The sequence below is a fragment of the Rhamphochromis longiceps genome, linkage group LG18 (assembly GCF_057381845.1).
Source record: "Rhamphochromis longiceps isolate RC_006_pf linkage group LG18, R_longiceps_female_GT1.1, whole genome shotgun sequence".
In the NCBI taxonomy this organism is placed as follows: domain Eukaryota; kingdom Metazoa; phylum Chordata; class Actinopteri; order Cichliformes; family Cichlidae; genus Rhamphochromis; species Rhamphochromis longiceps.
In genome coordinates, this window is record NC_140574.1 from 8,982,125 (window position 1) to 9,003,702 (window position 21,578).

The 21,578-nt window shown below is 39.3% G+C and overlaps 1 protein-coding gene across 1 annotated transcript in view; it reads left to right on the forward strand.

Annotated features, from left to right (window-relative positions):
- The window catches only part of atp1a2a (ATPase Na+/K+ transporting subunit alpha 2a), a 56,879-nt gene that overhangs the window by 20,757 nt on the left and 14,544 nt on the right, over positions 1–21,578 (forward strand). The window contains exons 11-19 of the mRNA XM_085390380.1: positions 4,029–4,163; positions 6,196–6,275; positions 7,819–7,928; positions 8,969–9,144; positions 12,448–12,584; positions 14,466–14,616; positions 15,403–15,571; positions 16,384–16,538; positions 20,134–20,257. Of these exons, the coding sequence (XP_085246506.1) occupies positions 4,029–4,163; positions 6,196–6,275; positions 7,819–7,928; positions 8,969–9,144; positions 12,448–12,584; positions 14,466–14,616; positions 15,403–15,571; positions 16,384–16,538; positions 20,134–20,257 (1,237 nt within the window). The remainder of the gene's footprint in view (positions 1–4,028; positions 4,164–6,195; positions 6,276–7,818; positions 7,929–8,968; positions 9,145–12,447; positions 12,585–14,465; positions 14,617–15,402; positions 15,572–16,383; positions 16,539–20,133; positions 20,258–21,578) is intronic.

Here is a 21,578-nt window from a genome sequence, read left to right on the forward strand (position 1 = left end):
CACACTGCTGGAAAGGTAAGTCAATAATATCTCCGTCTTCTACCGACTGCTGCCCCTCCAAACTGTGCTACATTGACCTAAAGAAATTCTCAGCATGGCTCTCAGTGACAGGGATTACAGCTTCTTGACTCAGATGGGAGCAGACGGTGCCAGTGCAGCCTCTGTACCCCTCAAGGTGGGCAGATTTGCTCCTTGGATTAAGTGACACGCGTATATCCCAGCAGCCCTCGAACACAGCAGTCGAGGCTCCATTAACATTACGCGAACAAGTACCCATCTTACTCGGGAAAGGAGATGGAATTTCCATGATCTATTTATTCATTCATGAAAAGGCACAAACAAGGACAAATCTTGTGGAGTGCGTGTCCTTGTTTGGCGGCCGTTCATGAATGAATAAACAGAAACAAAGAGAAATTTCTTGTCTTGGTTTAGCTCCCACTGGTGTATCGGGTGTCAGGTCAATCAGTTTAGCATGGATTTTAATAAATTGGCTCTAAGAGTGGTTTGAAATGCCGTTATTATCATGGAATTTTTATGAAGGTGGATTTCACAGGTTATCAAAAAAGAATTTTCTCTAAAATTATCCAAGTATCACAGCAAGCAACTTTATCAGACAAGTTAAAGCTGATAAACCTCGAAAAACAAAGAAATATCAAACAAGCTGCTTCTAGGAAAAAGAGAATAATACTACTTTGAGACTCGTGAAATAGGCTTTCTTACCATCTGTGTAAAGTTTATAGCAGGACACACTCTGAGACATGGATCTAATAAGCTTAGGTACAACATCAAGTTTGATGTATGCAGATTGTACCCACTGATTCACTCCCCACAAGGCATCAATTCCCACGATATTTCGCTCCATACTACAACCTCCTTGAAAACAGCTAGAGGACACATCAATCTTGTGCTGCCACAGCTCAATAAATTACATTTTTTATTAGAATCCCAAACATTAGGTTTGCTTTTTTCCACTTTGACACCCATATATTTTTGATCAGCGCGTTATCTCCCAGCTCCTTTCCCATTCATTGGTTAGCAGATGTAGATCTTATCAGCAGACACGTTGTAAGATGGTCTTTCTAAATTTCTTTCCCAGGCTGCTTTTAGTCACAGACTGTTATAACAGCCAACTTTGAAGGCCTCTTTGTGTGGAATATTAAAATCTGTTTTCCAGCCATGACCAAAGATATTGCCGCGGTTCTTTCTCGTTGGATGTCTTTCATCTGCGATAGTACAAACACATATAGTGTAGCTTATACTTGAAGATACTCTGTATCTGTCCTCATGTGGAAGCAGTTTACAAATATTAAGACTTATGAAGCTTTTTCTTTTGAATTAAGGTCACATGTAGCTACACAGGAAAAAAATGCCATCAACCTCAATGACCTCAATGAATATGATCTGAGATAATTTGTTATACTGGAGCTTGTGTTTTGTTGGACTCAGTATTTAGAATTAGTAGAATTAATTGGTCGGGGTTAGAAAAAGATCACGTTTTAGATATAAAAGCAACATTAAACAGATGAATTTCTATCGTCTTAAGGAAACGGCTATAAACAGTGGCTTCAGATTTTTAAAGGTCATCATAACAGCTAGGACAAATGATTTAAGGAGCGCTTTAATTAAATATGGTTTACTCAGGCACTCGAGAAAATAACTCCATCAAGGACAGTTCTTCACCACCGGCGACACACATGTGGGTGGTCTGTGGAAACAGAGCTGAAGACCCCCAGCTACAGCTGGAGCATATCTGAGAAACTGGCCCCGCTACAGACTGAAGTGTAAAGTCTTTGTTGCTGCCCTACATGCCAGATAAATAGATCAAGCATCAAAATTAACCTTTTCTTCCTGAATTTCCTTGAGTATATTATTTTTTCACACCACTATTGGAAAAATATAACCTAATAATTTACTCATTTACTACAATCTTAGCAACCAATTTGCTGCTGATTATTGCCAACAGGCAATACTCATGTCACGGTCTGGGGGGCAGACCGTGGGGGATGTTGGAGAAAGGACCCAAACGCTGGACTTAATGAAATGAACAGTGGGTTTATTTACAGTGAGGTAAATGTACACCACACATTGAATCTCCAAAAGTGCTCCCTCGACTCCCGTGACGTGTCTTCTCCCAAGTGCTGGTATCCCGTGCTCTCTGCTCCTGTGCCTTCACACACCCCGTGTGTCTTGCAGTCCTGTGTTCCACTCTCCTGAGGAAAAAAAACACAGACACAGCCGTTATGGCACCAACTCCAGCAGGCATACACTGACCAGCACTACAAACACTGACATGGAGTCTAACTCAACGATCCTGCGCCGGAGGAAGCTCCATCGCTCTGTTAAGTAGCTCCCCCGACGATCCTGATCAGAAGCAGGTGTGTGGTAAGCTAGGCGTGACCAGCAGCTGGCAGGGCCACACCCATCAGGCCTGCAGGTGGCTGTCCTTCATCCTCCAGCCTCACACACATACACACACCAGCATTGAACACAAGAACACAGTGCAGCAAACATACATCCAATACACTAATAACAATAAAGGTCCACACTGTTCACGAACCCCGAGTCCCCGGAACCGGGTCCGTGACAACTCAAATGTCTTCCTCCAACAGTATTTATTTAGAAAATCATCAAGACCTTTAGAAGCTGCCCTTGAGAGTTTACAAACAGCATATGTACCCAACTAATTACCGTATTTCCCGGACTACAAAGCGCACCTAAATATTAGCCGCACAAGCTAAAATCAGGGGAAAATCCTGTTTTGTACATACATTAGCCGCACCTGACCAAAAGCCGCAGGTGTTTCAATGTTGACTTATCATATGTAAGAGAATATGCACAAAGGGAATTGTCAGGAAAGAGATGGCTGTTTGGAGACATCACTTTTATTAATATTTTGAAAAACAAGTTATGGGTACATATTTGCACATGTAGTACATAACAATAACCTACAGCACACCAGAACAATAGATTCGGCCTACCTTTTAGGCTCAGGTGCAGTGACACAGCTTTAACAAGAAGAAAAGTCAGTCATTCACCACCATCTTTCTCTTCTTCCTACGCACTAAAACCACCAAAGTCCTCTTCTCCAGTGTCGGATACAAACAGGCTCAGGATGGCTTCGTCATCCACTCTTCTTCTCTCCTTCGTTGTCACTTTCAAAACCAAAGAAATCCTCATTGTCAGTGTCAGAGTCGAACACCCTCAGAAGGGCCGTGGCGGTGTCCTCCTCTCCATCATGCAGCAGTCCAGCCCTTCAAAATCCGTTGGTGATCATGGATGTTTTCACACTTTTCCACGCTGTCAGAATCCACCGGTGGAGTTGGGCATAACTTGCTTTTTGGGCATAACTTGCAAGTTTATCGCCGCTCATCATCCACGACTCCCGCTGAACGCGTAGCGCTACTTTGAAGTTTGTTTTTCGCGCTACTTCGTACGGCACTACGTTGCCTGGCGGACGGACATGTGACTAACATACCACTCTTGAACCCCGATCCTTCCGCCAGGCAACGTAGTGCCGTACAACAGCGGAACACACAAAACAAATCGTCTTACGATATGACAAAAATCACGGACAATCCATAGAAAAGCCGCACCTGACTAAAAGCCGCAGGGTTCAAAGCTTGTGCAAAAAGTAGCGGCTTATAGCCCGACATTTACGGTAGCTATATTTTTCCTGAAGAAACTGGGCTGTTTTAATAAAAATCTTCCTCATCTTGTAGATTTTTTAAAAAGGGGAAAACATTGACTTCTTTAACATGAAGTTATTAACTTAGACAACAATATTGTGGCCAGCATTGGTAATTCAGATCATACTCCACTACCTGCATAATTAATAAGAAACATAATGGATGTAAAGGAAGTCCTCTCGGGTATCTCAGCTAGTGTTTTAATCAATTAAATAACACATAATCCCAAAGCTTCCCTCCACTGCAGTACGATAAACACAGGCAATGAGACAGACAACACTCATTTCCTAATATGCATATGTTAGTGACTGTGCTAATGTGCTCCTGTGTGTGTTTCCCCAGAGGGAGACAGCGGGGGACGCATCAGAGTCAGCTCTGTTGAAATCCATCGAAGTGTGCTGTGGGAGTGTTCGTGACATGAGAGCTGCAAACCCCAAAGTGGCAGAGATCCCATTCAACTCCACCAACAAATATCAGGTATTGCATGAGACTAGTGTCACGTCATGGCTTTGGGCTTGAACTGATGAGAAAATTAACACAAGGCTGAAATTTATTACTGTGCATTCTGGGTTTTTGTATATATACATATATTAAGCAACCTAAAAATGTAATAGAGTAACTGTTATGTAAATAGATATTGTTGCTCACTAGCCAGAGGAGGTATTTATTTCTAATCTTGACCAATTTTATGTTTATGAAAGCTGCACTAACATATGTTATCACATAAAACTGACTGCTTTTCTGTCAATTTTTGTATTAAAATCAATTTTTACAATGTTTTAACAATCTAGATTTCTAGATTCTAGAATCAGTGTGAGCAAGACTACACAAAAACAAATAATGTCATGAAACTTAGTGAAAGACAAGGACAAAGTCTTTAAAATGTCAGTATGGGTCCAGATCTTTTGGGTTGCAGTTCCAGTGGTTTTATTTTTAATGTATTCATTTTATTTATTCATTCATTTCAATTAAGAGGTTATTCCTCTATTTACTTTAAATGATCTTTCACAGTTCTGTCAGAGCTGTGGTGAGTTTTTCACACAGATTGCCAAGACGTCCATGAGAGGAAAAAAACTGAATTTTTTCCTTATATGCCAGAACTAAATCATGCATATTCATTTTTTAACCTTTTCCTACTGAGGGAAGGCAGCCTGAACATGTCTGCTCTTTTACCAGAGACACCCTGCTTAAAATTCGCACTGCTGCACGCATTCATACTTGGAAGCTGCCCAACAAGCCACAAATGCAGCATTGTTGGTAACAGGAAAAACGGTTGCAGCATTAAAGCAATGTGTTTTATTTATGTTAGAAAGATACATCAGGATTATGAACTGGCTTGGCTGGGATACTAAGAAAGTGCTCTGCTGTTGCCTTTCAATGCACAGAAATCCCATTTGTAAATCTATTGTATGTTGAATATGCTATTGAATTGTAAATGGGTTGGTAACCTGCTTATAAACAGTGCCTGAATAAAAAGGCCTAACATGCCGGGAGAAGAACAGGTGAGAAGACCTGGATGTACATCACTAATTAAAATTTTCCATCATGCTAGACAATATCAAACATTTGCAGAGGTAGCTTCTTATGAGACTGAGCAAAGACAAGCATGCTCTGTAATATTATTTTTTCACCAAAGTGGATTAAAAAAAATTGAGGAGAAGCTATTTTTTTAATAAAATTGAACAAACATTTCCCATCCAGTATCTGTAGTAGAGAGGCAGTTGTGAAAGGTCTTACGTTAATCCACATGCTTCACTCCGTCCTCTAACAGTCAACACCAACAGAGCCAAAAGTTAATACTGAACTATATGAAGCCATCACGCAGAGCATTAACACCTTGCTCAGGGGAAGTGTAACAATTAACGCACAGAGATGTGTGTTCGCTTCGCTTTTCCACACCCAGTCTTTCCCAGCTTGTGTGGAGATTCGAACCAGCATATGAATTGCACAGCAGCAGTGTTGAAGCAAACAAAGTACTTCCCGCATGCATCTTGTGCACCTGTTCCCTGACTTAGAATAGGCACGTCTGTGTTAGGGGAGGGGAAATAAAGCAATTTTGCTCTGGTTTTCTGAGATTAGATATGTTGTGACTCAGATACAAATTACCTTGGGGAATGTGTGTGTGTGTGTGTGTGTGTGTGTGTGTGTGTGTGTGTGTGTGTGTGTGTGTGTGTGTGTGTGTGTGTGTGTGTGCACACAAACTACTGTAGGTATGGGGGAAGGGATAATGCAAGGTGCTACACCAGAGGAATATATGCAATTGGGTAAATGAATGTCCCTTCAACATAAGGCATACATATGACTTTCAAGGTACACTCAGTCAATTCAACCTTGAGATGATTTTTTTTAACCAGTTGGAAAATATGACAGCAGTGAAAACAAAATAAAAAAAATAATAAATAAAAAATCAGACTAACAATAGACAATCCACAATGAACCGCATGTGTGTATTGTTTTTAAAGCAAATCCCACAGTGTCCTCACATTTCCTCCTGTGCGTTTTCTTCTAGCTCTCTATCCATGAAGCGGAGGACAATCCCGCTGGTCATATTCTGGTCATGAAGGGAGCTCCCGAAAGAATCCTGGACAGGTTGGTTAATCAATAATGGATCGATTATATGTCTCAGTAGGAAAATAGCACAAAATTTGACTCGTTTTTCATTTAATGTTTCCTGTTGCTTTGTGGTTGCGGTAAAAAAAGACTCTATCCAGGCTGTTAATTTTCTATATATTGCTTTGTTACTGTCAGGGAAAAGATTAAAATCCAGCAACATAATAAAACTGGTTGTTTTTATCTTTTTTTCATAGGCTTTGTTTAAAATATGGCAGCAATATCCTTTAATTTGTCTTTATTCATGCATAATATTTACAAGTGGGAACAGGTTAAGAAAACTTAACATTTATGCACCCGCATGATTGGGATTCATTTTGGCACTGTTTAACAGTCTGATGGATGCTCCACTGTTAGAGGCGGCAGGGCGCAGAGTCACTAGAGGTGGGCGGTAGATGACCAGGGGAAAAATGTGAAGTTAAACTTACCTGAAAGAACATTTTTTCTTATTCTATCATGTTGACATTTATTTTACTAAAATTAAACTTATTTTTTCCCTTAAAAAAAAAAAGATGATAGTTGTTTTAAAAAACAGTATGACTTGGGGTGGAAAAAGTTATTGCACTTTAACAGCTACTTTTGCAGCAAAAGTTCTACCCGGGGGTAAGTACTAACTACGAAAGTCCCCGGGGAGCTGCATACTTTCAAAGCCTTCTTTCTGCTTGCATTCGCACTGCTAATGGGAAGTCTAACGTGATGTAATAGCTGGCCAGCGGTTGGTAATGCAACATCACCTCTTGTTGTGGTTCTTTGTTTTCTTGTAATCCTGTTTGAGCAGCTTCATTTTCTTTCTGCATTGCTTCACTGTGTGGTGGATGCCTTGTAGCAAGTTGAAGGGAATTGATTTTTTTATTTTTATTTTTTAACGTTTGCCTCTGACAAGTCAAAATCTTGTTGCATTTCCTTCTTTTCATATAGGCACAATAAAGCCTGGATGCCACTGTCAGTTTACTTCTTTGTGTTATTTTCTCCACTTTACGGTTAATAAGAGTTGTTGTATGAGAGTATTGTTTTACCATGGTTTTAAGGGTTTTTTTCATGTGAGCTGTCAGTTCCCTTTTATGCTGAGAAAGTATCTACTTTTAAAAGAAGCAAACAAAACAAAACAAAACCCTCAAAGCAGAGTTGTGAACTACAGGGGTCTCCAGTTTATGCTGTACAGCCACAGAAAAAAAGAGGGCACTACATGTCAAAGTTTGGATTGTGAATAACTTCCTGCTGTCCACATCTCTGCCTAATAATAAGATTAAGCGCTCCTCCAGTGTGCATATACTTTGTATGTAACAGTGGTGCAAAAACAAACCCAACTCAGTGCTGACATGAATATTGAATTTAGAATAAAGCCACAGTAAAGCTGTTGTTGGCTGATAAAAAAACAACTTATCCCTTTAAAGGCGCAAATCTTTTTTGACACCACATATCACATTGTCCATATAGCTGGAGCTCATCCTGCTTATGTAATACAAGCACGCTGATTATTGTAAGCACCGTAGTTCTAAATTTATTATTCATTGTTTTACAGATGCAGCACCATTATGGTACAAGGCCAGGAGGAGCCTATGGATGAAATGTGGAGAGAGGCTTTCCAAAGTGCCTACCTGGAGCTGGGTGGACTGGGAGAAAGGGTGCTTGGTACGTTTATCTAGTGGCACCAAATAAAAGCAGTCTGCTTGGGAATAGGTGGAGAGGAGAAGCAGCTGGACACAGCACTTACTTTTTATAATCGCCTTGGTACACAGGGTAGTTTGCCCTAATGTCCCCATAAAGGTAAAGAATGCTTGCACTGCAAGTTTTTGGCTCTTGCCTTGGATTGGAGCTGACACAGAGCAAACACTTATAACCAATGTTACACAAAATATTAGAAACATTTGTTTGCAGCGTTTTAAGGAGTATCAGGTGAAAATTGAGCAGTAAAATTCAGCACATTTTGGGTTAAAAAAAATCAGTACTGGAAGTTCAGCTTTCGGTGTTTCTAAAGTGTTCGGCATTCTGACTCTGTAAATGTCATCATTTTGACAACCAAGGAGAAAACTTACCTGGCATCTTTTAAAAAGTGCCATAGGTAATAATTATGTGCTATCATCATTTTGTTAGAGTAGGCGTCACAACAGTGGAATATGGAATGGTGCCATTTTAGAGTGAAACTCCTGAAATTGTGTAAATTAGTGTGTCTCAGTTATGCCTTAGGTGATGATGATGATGGGTCGGGTGCTTCTCCCGTTTTAGACTGAGTGTGGTGTTTCATCCAAAGTATCTCACTTTGGGCGATTGGAGAGAGAGATATATGATGGAAGCGATGTGTATCATGAATTAATAAAAATGCCCGATTCAATTTGTGTTGCAAATCTGCGACTTCTGAATCTGAATAAGCATATGGAAATGTACAGGATCACTGCAACCAGATGTATTTTCTGAGGGTGTATTTCATATATAAATCTTACTCACATTTCCTTAACGAGCTTAACTGTAAATAGCAACAGTAACAGTAAAGTCCACCATCAAAAATCAGTATTGCTTATTGTTATATGTTTCCTGGGGGTCGTAAAAAACAAGCGTCTTTTTAAAGTTAAAAATATGTTTCTCTCTTGTTTTTTCAGTAGCTGTAGTGTACTTTGAGATTTCATTTCAGTCTGTTATGAACAATCACCTCACTGATCTCTCTCCTCTTCCAGGCTTCTGCCACTTGAATCTATCCTCATCTCAGTTCCCTCGAGGATTCACCTTCGACTGCGACGACACGAACTTCCCCACTATGCAGCTCTGCTTCCTGGGTCTCATCTCCATGATTGATCCTCCGCGTGCCGCTGTGCCTGACGCAGTGGGTAAATGCCGCTCTGCTGGCATCAAGGTAACACTTTCTGCAGATTAATTTATAGTGCTTCCTGATACTCCTTTCCCTCTGGCTTCATTCATCAAGCTTTTTAAAGAGGGGATTTGCATGTCAAATATCTTTTCAAATCACATAGTGAAGTCCAAATGACAACTGATCACTTCTCAGGACCATGACAGATCATGACCAATGGACAAATTAGTTCAGGCACGGCACAAAGTCAAGCTCAGCTGCAATCCCAACAGATCAGCTGATGTCAGTGTGGGCTGGCATTGACATCAGACTTTTTGCCAGAAGGCTCAGCTAGCCTTCTGGCAAAACCCACACGGGAATGCTATTTTAAGCTGCTGTAAGCTGTCGGAAATGTTCTGCATCTGCAAGCGACTTTGCAGTCCACCTTTATCCCAGGTCCTGCTTTCATGTGTACTGTACATGACTTATTCATTGTCATATGTGTTGCAAGTGATGCCTGTTCTCTGCTATAGTCATACTGCTGATCTCCCCACTTTATGCTTTCCACATAGCTTGTGTAGAGGTCACAGAACAGCAGGCTGCTAAATATATTTCACTGCAGATGGAAAAACCCATCTTCCTTTGACTATGAGTATAGATGAAAATGCTTATGGCATGTTTTGCATAAACACTTTGAAGGCTGGCTGAAGTACCCGAACAGTTTTAGAGTTTGCTCGGTAGTTTATCAGAGCTACTGTTGCAGGTGTGGCTATCTTCGGGTAAGAAGTGACAGACAGTTTTACGAATAAATTATGGCTTTGGGATGAAGAATTCAAAATAATTGGCAAATTGAATTGTTGGCGTTAAAATAAAAAGCATGGAAGGCGATAAAGAATGAGCTGAATATATTCTGATAGCAATTTGTAAAAAGAATCCATTTAGCTAAATGCAGATTCAGTGATTTACTGCAAATTGTCATTATATGTTAATCGACTCCAAATACACAGAGCAGATTTCTTTTTTTTTTTCGTCAGAAAAGTAATAAGCCAGGCCGCAGGAAGGTTAAACAACTTCCAGCAGAGATAAAAATGGATAATGAGGAGAATGAGGCATTCTAACTCAGGGGAACAACTACAAATATGGGGAAAGGATTTTGCATGTTTAATTTCAGGTACAGTAGTTATCACGCTTCTTTTTGAAAGACAACCTGTAATTGGCTTAAAAGTGAACTAGAGGCAGAAGTGACTGAAAATGCTGCTGTATTTATTTTTGTAGAAAACAGCTGGAAAGTTTGTGTTAAAAACATATCTGATAAAAAGTTTAAAACTCAAATGTTTGTGAAGGTTCTCAGTCATCCAAATCATCGTAGTCTAAGGAGCTTGGAAAGAAAAGCGTCTGGGCTTCTTTAAGTTGCTTGAAGATGTTTCACCTCTCATCCGAGAAGCTTCTTCAGTTCTAAGGGTCAATTGGTGGGGAGTCCCAGATTTAAGATCTGTGGGAGTTTCCCCCAAAGAGGGACAATGGACACCCTGGTGATCCTCTACCTAATCACACAAGCCAAGGTGTGAAAACGGGTGTGGGTCACAATCAACCAAGGTTTCAGGTGAGCTCATTGCGAAACATGGACCCACCCTATCATGCGATTTCCTGAGGTCAGATGGCCCAGGATGTGAGTGGGCGTTAAGATGCCTTGGAAGGGATCTCAGTACTCGATTATAGATGGCAGACAGTTGGTGTCGTAAGCCACCGCCTCTGTTCTAAGATGGTCGTTCACAGTGGACATAGATGGCTTCTTTCACTCCTCTTTCAAACCATCTGTCTTCTCTGTCCAAAATGTGAACATTGGCATCCTCGAAAGAGTGACCTTTGACCTTAAGATGCAGATGGACAGCCGAGTCTTGTTCCGTGGAGGTGGCCTTTCTTTAAAACTCCACGTTTCATGACAGTTTTAGTTGAATATATAAACTTTGTTTTGACTGATGCATTAGGACATGTATTAAGCTATATCTCTGTTTTAGTGCCTCTAAAACATATAAATCTAGTTATAGTTTACATTATGGATTGCAGTGTAAGATTTTCACTTTTGCTCTTTATCAAAATAGTTTAAACCTACAGGAAATGATCCCATTTCTAAACAATTTCTACAAATAAATACTCGAAAATATAGTAGCTTTAAAATGATCCAGGGAAATATAATTTTTGTAGCTGTACAGTTGGGTGATTTTGTAGTTTGTAGTTTTGCCTCTTTACCACACCACAATGGATTTTAAATCAAACAATCAAGATGGGATTGTGAAGTACCTCTGAAATTGGGGTACTTTGTATAAAAATGACTGTATTTCCTAAACAGTTAATGTAACACTTTTGGTCAAACCCCTTGAGTTAAAGTTGAAAGTCTGCACTTTAAACGCATCTTGATTATTTGATTTGAAATCCACTTTGGTGGCTTACAGAGGTAAAACTACAAAACAAGACCCGTTTCTTTAAATATTTTTAGCTGGATGTTAAATTTTCATTATGCTGTGTAATCACAATATGTGTGATGTTTAATGTACCTTTATGCAGCCTGTATATGTGCTGCTGAAAGCTTTGGTGGTGACGGTAAAGTAATGAAGCAGATGTTAAAAAATAAGCTAAATGTACTATATGAACAGTACATATGGTTATAGATCCTAATATTTCCCACATTTCCTTTATAGCAGGCTATATATATCCAAGTTAAATGTATACTTATATATACTTCGCTTTTTTATTAGTTTTATAACTTTCCTTTTCAACAGCTTCTCATCAGGGAACTGATTATTTTCCACTGGGTGACTTTGAAAGAACAGAAAATAATCTCCATTATGCAGTATGTTCTTTTGTCACTTCTGTAATGAAATGAAAAGTGGGCTTCTTAGCAAAGTCTGCATCTGTCAGTTACTTGTTATTGGAAGATTACAAAGGATTGGATGATACTCGAACTAAACAATAGACGAAAATACGGTGCCTAAAACCAGCATAAGAATTGTTACCTTCTGCAGGTGCAGCTGGGGATTGGCGAAAGTGGATGAATTTCAGTACACATCACCAACTTCTGTAGTTTCTTTTACCCAAAGACAAAGATTTGATGGATTATTTGTAAAATCATACTATTTTGCCTATAAGAAAGCATCACATTTAAGATTTAATAAATTTACTGTACGATTTGAACCTTTAACCCCTGATAACCCCACTTCCTCCCAGTTTAACTACACAGCACATCTGGATGAGTTATGTGCCTGTAGAGCCTATACTAAACTGTAGCTTAGGAATGCTCTGATACATGGCATACAGATGAGATACAGTCAGGCTTCATGTGACTTATGGGATCCTTCTGTCCACGGTCAGGTGATCATGGTTACCGGGGACCACCCAATCACAGCCAAGGCCATTGCTAAGGGTGTAGGAATCATCTCTGAGGGAAACGAAACGGTTGAGGACATCGCTGAGAGACTAAACATCCCTCTGAGCCAAGTTAACCCCAGGTGTGTGTGCACGTGTATAAAGGGAGAGTCTGACTGCGTGCTTTAGCTTCTAATAGTGTCTGTGCGACTGTGAGAGTGTTTCAGTTTGTGAACTATGTTGTGTCTTCTGGATGTGTTGTGCATATAAAGTGGAAGCAGTTGATTTAAATTTAAATTAAAAAAAAAAAAAAGGATACCAGTCGCATATCTTTCCATTCAAAAGCGTATTATAAAGATCAGAATCAGAAGAAACAACTTTGTTACATGTCTCAAGGTAATAAAATCTGCCTACTAGGACCTCTGAAGGTCACTAAGGTTAAAAGAAAACCTCTTTAATGGAGCAGAGTCAGACAGCCTCTCTACTTGTAAGATTATGCTTAAAGATTTAGATAAAGCTTATATTTAGGGCTGGATTAGATGCAAGCTGCTCGGGGCTTCCCATCATGTGCTGAGCATTTCTTCTTCGCTCACCTTTTTTCATCCTTTATGTGTTTGTACACCACTCTACTCCTTAGTTATTATTCATCTCTGGCTCTCTTCCACAGTGTGACATTTGTCCTCACCCCCAACCAGTCACAGCCAATGGTTCTGATTCTGCCAGAGGTTTCTTCCTGTTAAAAGGGAGATTTTCCTTCCCGCTGTTCTCAAGTGCTTACTCACAATGGTTCCTCTGACTGTTGGAGTTTTCCGTCCATTATTGTCAGGTCTTTACTTTACAATATGAAGTACCCTTCGACGATTGCTGTTGTGATTTGACACTATATAAGCTGAATTGGGATGAATCTAACTGAATTGTCTGAAGGATGTACAAAGTAAACAGAAATAACGAGGGACAAGATTCTTGATAACAGAAACACTCTGGATCCCTTTATAGTCTTCACAGTTTTGTTTCTATTCCAAGGTCTTCAGTCCAGTTGTTTGAGTAGACTTTGGTTACAAGCAATCAAATAGTCTGTGTAACATGGAGAGCACTAATAATAATAATAATAATAACTTTATTTGTATAGCAATTTTCAAAACACAGTTACAAAGTGCTTCACAGTTTGAATAAAAGCCACACACTGAAGATAAGTGTACATGTTAAAACATACAGACACATAATCAACCACACGGTTTTCCAGCATACACACATACATGCAAATAGTTCCAAACTATGGCTGAAAATAAAAGGGATAAATTAAGGGAAACCTAACCTATAAAAAATAGTTCTCAGCAAAATTTTTTTAAAATAAATAACAGCGTGAATAGGAGGATTTCAACAGATAAGCAAGGGCTACCTTCTCACAGCAATATAACTTTTTGCAACATTATTATTATTGTTGTTGTTGTTGTTGTTGTTATTATTGTTATTATTATTATTATTATTGTTGTTGTTGTTGTTGTTGTTGTTATTATTATTACTATTATTATTATTTCATTCATCTGCATTCATAAACAATGTGCTCTGGACAGAAATGGAAACCTTGAACTGCAGCCATTTCCCACCATATGATAATCAGCAGTGTAGTAGATGGGTTTTGAAATAATAATATAGTGCAGAAAATCCTGATGACAGTAATAAGTAAGCATGTACTTGGAGACTCCAGGAGGTTGAATTACTTTCCCAATAATTTATTTTCCGTATAATACAAAACAGCACATATTCATCATTAGACTTTTATTTTTGTGTAGATTAGACAAAGGAAATAAAATGCATTAATGAGCAAGCTTTGGATTGGCTGCTTGGCTAATTGTCTTACTTTCAGACATATCTCCCAAATGTCAAACTGTTCCTTTAAGACACAGAGCATGGAAATGTATGTTTCCCGCTGCTGCATTTGTGTGGTTGCCTGACAATGACAGACTTGAGGGAAATGTCATTACCACCCTCTGCATAATTGTACCTGCTTGTGTGTTTCCCAGGGATGCCAAGGCGTGTGTGGTGCATGGCTCTGACCTAAAGGAGATGAGCTCTGAGTACCTGGACGACCTGCTGAGGAACCACACTGAGATAGTGTTCGCCCGAACCTCTCCACAGCAAAAGCTCATCATTGTTGAAGGCTGCCAGAGACAGGTCAAGGGTCACACATGTGTGTCTGTGTGAGTGAGAGACAGAGTGTGTGTGCAAATGTGTGATTGAGTCTTTTTGAGAGCTTAAAGCTGAATTGCAGTGTGTGACGTTTTATATGGATGAATGCAGGCATTTGGGTGTTTGTGATAAAGACTGAATGAATGCTTGAATGTGCCTGTTTATGTTTAAGTGTGGAGGTATGGTTCTGTACAGGTGTGTGCGCGCGTGTGTGTGTGTGTGTGTGTGTGTGTGTGTGTGTGTGTGTGTGTGTGTGTGTGTGTGTGTGTGTGTGTCTTCCTGCCATTTAATACTGAATGCAATTGTCTGTATGTGTGTTTGTGTACTTGAGCTGTTTTTAGTGCAGGTGGTTGAATGAATGAATGCTGGCTTTTGTCCTCATGCTCATTTAAGTGTGTGCTCCTACAATGGAGGCCTGTTTGTGTGTTTGAGCATGTGATTAACTTTATGTTAAACTCATATTAAACCCTATATATGTGCCTTAAATTAAATGCTGAGCTTTTATGTACAAAACTTTAAAATTATGTGTGCGTGCACTTATTCACATCCCCATATATTGAGGTCATGCTACAATTCACCCTGGCTCACTCACTCTCACTCCTCGTGACTGAATGACTGCAACTCAATTACATTTTTCATTTAATCTCCCCAGAGCTGCTTTGAAAAGACATTATTAAGACAGAAGGGGCGGAGGGGGGAGAAAGGCTTTAAATCACGGTACTTATCTTTTTCCTCTTGACACTTTTTGTTCGCCGGTCCTTGTGGGTACAGGGGGCGATCGTGGCTGTGACAGGTGATGGCGTAAACGACTCTCCGGCACTGAAGAAAGCCGACATCGGCGTTGCCATGGGGATCGCCGGTTCTGATGTGTCCAAGCAGGCGGCTGATATGATCCTGCTGGACGACAACTTCGCCTCCATCGTCACCGGAGTGGAGGAGGGTGAGTGTGGGGGAAAGGCAGGGTGTCAGAATGGAGGCATAAAAGGAGAAAATTATAGAGGAGGAAACAAAGAGGGGAAAGAAAACATTGGAGGAAAAAAGTGAGTCAGTGAAATAAAGGGATCAAGAATTTGAAGGGAAAAAAAAGAAAGCTCACAGAAAGCTCTTTTGTCATTTAACACTAGAGACCAGAGATTTTCTATTTTGAATGAATAGCAGTTTATATGTGAAGAAGTCTGGTTGATTTCACAGAGTTTATGCTGTGACTAGAGTCAGACCTCAGTCAAAAAATTAACTCTCAAGTAATTTAGCTTTTTTTTTTTAACGTTGACTTGAACACAATACAATTTTTAAACAGATAAAATTAACTAGAATAATTTAAAAAGACTTTACTCAGCACTATGTGGGTGCCGCGGTGAAAGGACTCTGAGAAGTTTGAGTTAAGATTAGAAAAAAAATGAGTTTAATGGAAATGGAAATGTTAAAATGTGATGTATTAATAAAGAACATTCGGCGACCCGAAGGACGGATTTTGACCTACAATTTTCTCAGGAATACTCGTAATTTGACATGCCTTTGCTCTCAAACATTTGACTTGAGATTTAACCTTAGATTTGCTTTGAGAGACTGATATTTAATTTAGCTATGGGTGTTTAATATGGTCTTAGATTTTAAAAAATCCATTTGTATTGTGGATATGCTGATGAAGGGGTCGGAGTGACCTTCATTTAAGTAAGAAAATTCACTCGGCCTTGACCCACCTTAAATCAACCATCGACACTTTTTTCTTTCTTGCTTTTTTAATTGCTGCAGGTCGTCTCATCTTTGACAACTTGAAGAAGTCCATTGCGTACACATTAACCAGCAACATTCCAGAGATCTCGCCTTTCCTCCTCTTCATCATTGCGAGTGTTCCTCTTCCTCTGGGAACGGTCACCATCCTCTGCATTGACCTGGGCACAGATATGGTGAGCACTGAGGAAACAAACTGAAATATCTCTTTGCAATAATACCTCAAATAGTTTCCTTGACCAACTTTTTTTTAGCCAGAAGCCAAACAAAATTTTCCAAGCATCACTGCACAGTCTTAAAAATGTTATTTTAAAGACTTCAGAGATGTAATTTTCAATTTTGATTGTGTAATACTTCTTAAATAGTGTGCAGTGTTTATCTGAAGTGTGTCTGGACTCTTGACAGCACTAATACTTTATAAAAGTAACTCTTTCTGGCTTCATGGTTTTATCTCATCACTATATTTGTCTTTTCTCAACTTAACTGCTTTAGGATTAACATCACTCATTTGGACTCAATCAAATATTTCTCCTTCCTCTCCAGTTAACTATGCTAAGCAGCTGCAAGTGAGTGACTTCATGACAAATTCATAATCTTATTGCATCAGCCCAAAGATAATGTGAGTGTGAAGTGTGAGTCATAGATGAAAATCTAGTGCCTAAAGCCAGTCATAAAATTTATTTCTTATAGGCAACAGTTTCACTGATTCTTTTGCCCTTTTTCAGGCACGATCAGTTATTGATTGAATCATCAGCCTTGAGTTGAACATTTTTGCTGTTGCCATTTCATCTTACAATGCACCAGCTGCACATGCTCCCTTTATGAGGACTTTAGGCAGACTCACAAGAACTATAACAGAAATAACTATATGGCTGTGGTTTCAACAGATGTAACAGTATTATTGCTGCTTTGCAAATGAGTTGTGGATCTATACATGCAGTGGTTTATGACTGACAAGCTCAGTCACATGCTCATTTGCTAACACATTGTCAATCACAAGTCACTAGCCAGTGAATATGTCTCATATAATCCTGTTCCAACAGTATTGATAACCACGGTTAAAATGAATATAATGTATTATTTGATTTGACCTGAAACTAGTGACTTAGCCCATAAACTCATCATGGCTGATTTTCTGAGGTCATGGCTACTTTCCCAAAGACTTCTATAAGAGAAAGTCTTTTTGCAACCAGTCGCACATTGTTGACCACTTAAAAAAAACAACAACAGGAAAAAAACACTTCTGCTTTGGCTTCAATTTTCAGCCCTGGAAGCTGTGTCCATCTTCGACACTGTCTATGCTAACTAGCATAAGCGCAAAGCTAATTAGCATATCTTGACATATTACACCTAAACAAAGCAATTTATCACACACATTATTCATCCCACATGTACACATGCTGTTTACACCAATACAAAATGTGCTCACAATGAAAAATGGTTAAACTGTGTATTTCACCAGAAAGCTTTGGCTATATATCATTAGTGTCCCTGCATTCAGCGACATAAATGAAGCAATCCCACAATTCACCTGCCATAGCTGTAACATAATCGTCATTTGTTTGTCTTTTTTACATTGTTGATGATCAATCAATCAATGCAATCAAATTCTCTAGTAGTATTGTAGTAGGATTCAGTGCTCAGACCAATATGTGACTCATGACAGCTCCAAAACAATTTCAGTTTCGGTTTCAGGGCTTTTACCCCAATACTTGTTCTTGATCCCCAAGTAGAATGGCAGCTTTATTGCAAGACTTGTTTTTTTTTTTAAATATTTGTACAACAATTGCGAAACAAACTTAAATTGTCAAGTCCTACATGTTATATACCTATGTTTGTGTTTGAAATACTGCTGTTTATTCAACTTTTACCATTTCTGCATAGAACCTTTAGAACTCATAACGCTGCATAATATTTTAGATAAATCTTTATTTATTGAGTTGTGAGCTTTCACCTTCTAAATGCGGGCTAATTTTAATGATTTGTCTTCAAGAGAAGGTGCTAATTATTAGCATGCTGCATAGCTACCGGCAAGCTAAAGGTGACATTAACGAAAATGGCACTAATACTGGTGTCAAATATGAATGCCTGAAGGTAAAAAGAAAAATGTTTGGTTTCATTTGCTCTTTCATTTGGGGGGAAGAAATTCGCTTTTGCTTCACCGTCGACGTCCATTTGTTCATGTAGAACAAAGACCGAGTGACACTTGCATACAGATTTACATTTCACAGCTCTAGTATTTCCAGATGCCAGTCTCTCCTTTGTATTTCTAGCACCAAAAAGAAAAAAAATAGAGGGTTGCTGGCACACTGCTTGCCTGAGGGGCGTAATCCATCATTACAACAAAAAAGAATCACACAATGAATATATTCAGAAAGACTTGTTCAGTTGTGTCCATTATTTTAACTTTAATTTTTCCTGCTCTCACCCAGGAGCCATTAGAGTGCCCCCGAAACTGGCTGTTATACAATGTTTTTCACATAATCAGGTACATACATTAGAAACAGTCTCCCACTGCCAAGAAACATTTTTCCCCCACAGGTTAAAAATAAAGAGGAACAGCTTGCTAACATTGTTAATAAAGCAGTTCAGACTTATTTTACTTGGGTGACATCAAAATTGAACTTCTTTGGTTTCCTAGCAGCAGAACAGATTTGTTCCTGTTGACAAATATTTACTCAGCTGTCTCAGATCACAGACATACTGCATTCTTTATTGGTTGAATTTCTCTTTAAAGATGACATGACTGAAGTTTTTTTTTTTTTTTTTTTTAAAACACACAAATTTGTTCACCTGTTTTGCATATAAAAAACCCCCTTCCCTTTCAAAGTAACATGTCTTCATGTATCCAGTAACTGCTGGTGGAATGAACAGCTGGATGTGAGCTTTGAAGAGTAGGACTAGCCAAAAAAAAGTACTCGAGAAGTGTTTATTGTACAGTACAAAAGTGCAGATTTCCAATGGTGGTAAAGCTGTTAACAGCTTGTTAACAGCGACGTTCCACTCCAAGCTACAGGCTGGAGGGCTCTGCTGAGATTTAGGAGTGACAATCAGCACTTGGAGTCTGCTAGGATTATTTTTAGCAAGAACTACCATCCAGAAATGGATGCTTATCAAAGCAAGATGTAGCACACTTAAGAATGCTTCAACACTGAGACTTAGTTTTTACACATGTACTTTCAAAGGTGCAAAAAAAAAACCCCCAAAAAAACAACACAACCTCTGTCTACACATCCCTCTCTCCAGCTCTATCCTCTTCTTTCTTCACTGCTGCAGTGGGTCAAGGGAGTGTAACACCAAAACAAAGTGGATTTGTACACCACAGAGCATGCGCTCAGTTTCACACAATGCCAAGTCCACACCTCAAAGCTCTCCTAAGACCCAAAGATTCCTGCCCTAAGTCACACATATTGCTCTGTTGCTTACCTGGTAAAACCAGCCAATATACGATCTTTATTACAGGGACCTTTCTAGCCTCCTGTTTTATGAATGTCTTGAAATTCACTATCCGTCTCTCTCCTCTTGTCTCTTCTCCCCTCCTCCCTCTCTGTCACTGTCGTTACTTCTTTTTTTCCCTCCCTCCCTGTCATTTCTCTCCCTTTTCTCCCTCTACTCAGTGATTGAGTGATTATATTAACAGTCTAGTCTTCCCTGTGTCTGGCATTGTCATCATGCCTTTGTACAGATGCCACAAAGACAAATTCCTGCACATTCATCGTACAGGGAGCTTAAGCCGAGGTCGTTCTGTTCTGTTCCTCCGTTACCCTCCAGGTTCCAGCTATCTCCCTGGCCTATGAGACAGCAGAGAGCGACATTATGAAAAGACAACCAAGAAACCCCAAAACAGACAAGCTGGTCAACGAACGCCTCATCAGCATGGCATACGGACAAATAGGTTTGGCCTCTTGTCATCTTTCAGCACTGCAGCTCGTAAACCTGAATCACTGTGACAGGCCTCTTCTTGTGAAGTTTCAGCGATAATAAACATCAAAGGCATATAAACATTAAATACTGACATTTATCAGAATTTTTGGCATTTCTAACTGGCTTTGTAAATGTGTAGGCACATACAGTAAAGGAAAATAGATCCAGAGGTGAGCAGATAGTCCCACAATTTCACTCTAATTGTTGTGACATTTCGAGCAAATTGAGAGCAGAGAGTGCAACTTTTTTTCTGCTTAATCTTGGTCGTGTTCCAGTTGTTGGAGCCTCACTTCAATGCATGCTTTTTCATCTTTGGTTTTATATGGTTTGGGAATAGCGAAAAATCAAAGACTGGCCTCATTTTATAGGCTGTTAAATAGGTCAAACTATGACAGGGCCTCACTGGATGACATGCAATCTTAAAATTGAACATGCTCTAAACAGCCAGTAACTCATGAACTCCCATAATGTGTGCAAGATAAACACTGCTGGGGCAAAATGTTTGCAGGGCTCAACAAATCACATTTACAAACCACTGCTGTGACATCACAGCCACAAGTCCTGAAAAACCTACTGATGATGTGATCCTGAGTGACACTTAGTGAATGCAACTTAATCCATAATCAGTCATTTTGAAGGTTTGGTGTAAGTGGAGTTTTTATGCTCTGCAGTAAGATGTCCATCCTGCTGAAAATGTTACGCCTACTCTGACAAAACGAATTTGGCAACATCAAATTAAAAGTCACTAACACCTATTATGGCAGTACTCAGCTGTCTGGAGCTATTTACCTTTAAAAAAATAATGTCACAGAGGAAAGAGGGATGAAAATACATTAATCTATTTTCCCTGACAAACACTAATGGATTGAGCTACTATAGACTCAAAATATGCACTTTGTAGGGATATAAGTCAGTATATATTGTCCAGGTTTAAGTTTAATCCCTTGGCCTGCCCGTTAATTCAAAAATACATGTGGAAAATTGTTATGGCACACAAGTTACACAGTTGCCATGCATGTTCAAAATGTATTTGCTGATGGTGTAGGTAGACTTTGCATTTGTCATCTTGAAATGCCTCATCAGTTTGCTTTACAGGATTGCACTTTCCTACAACATTTGCTGGAAATGAGTAGGTGTTTCAGTATTAATAATAAGAAATAATAGGAAGTATATTAACATTTAATTAATTAAAAAAAGTTATAGATTAACTGTAACTGCTGCAAGACAGGTACAGAAGATAAAGTAAACACACAAAATAAGCAGCCTGATGAAACCAACACATACTGTTGTGG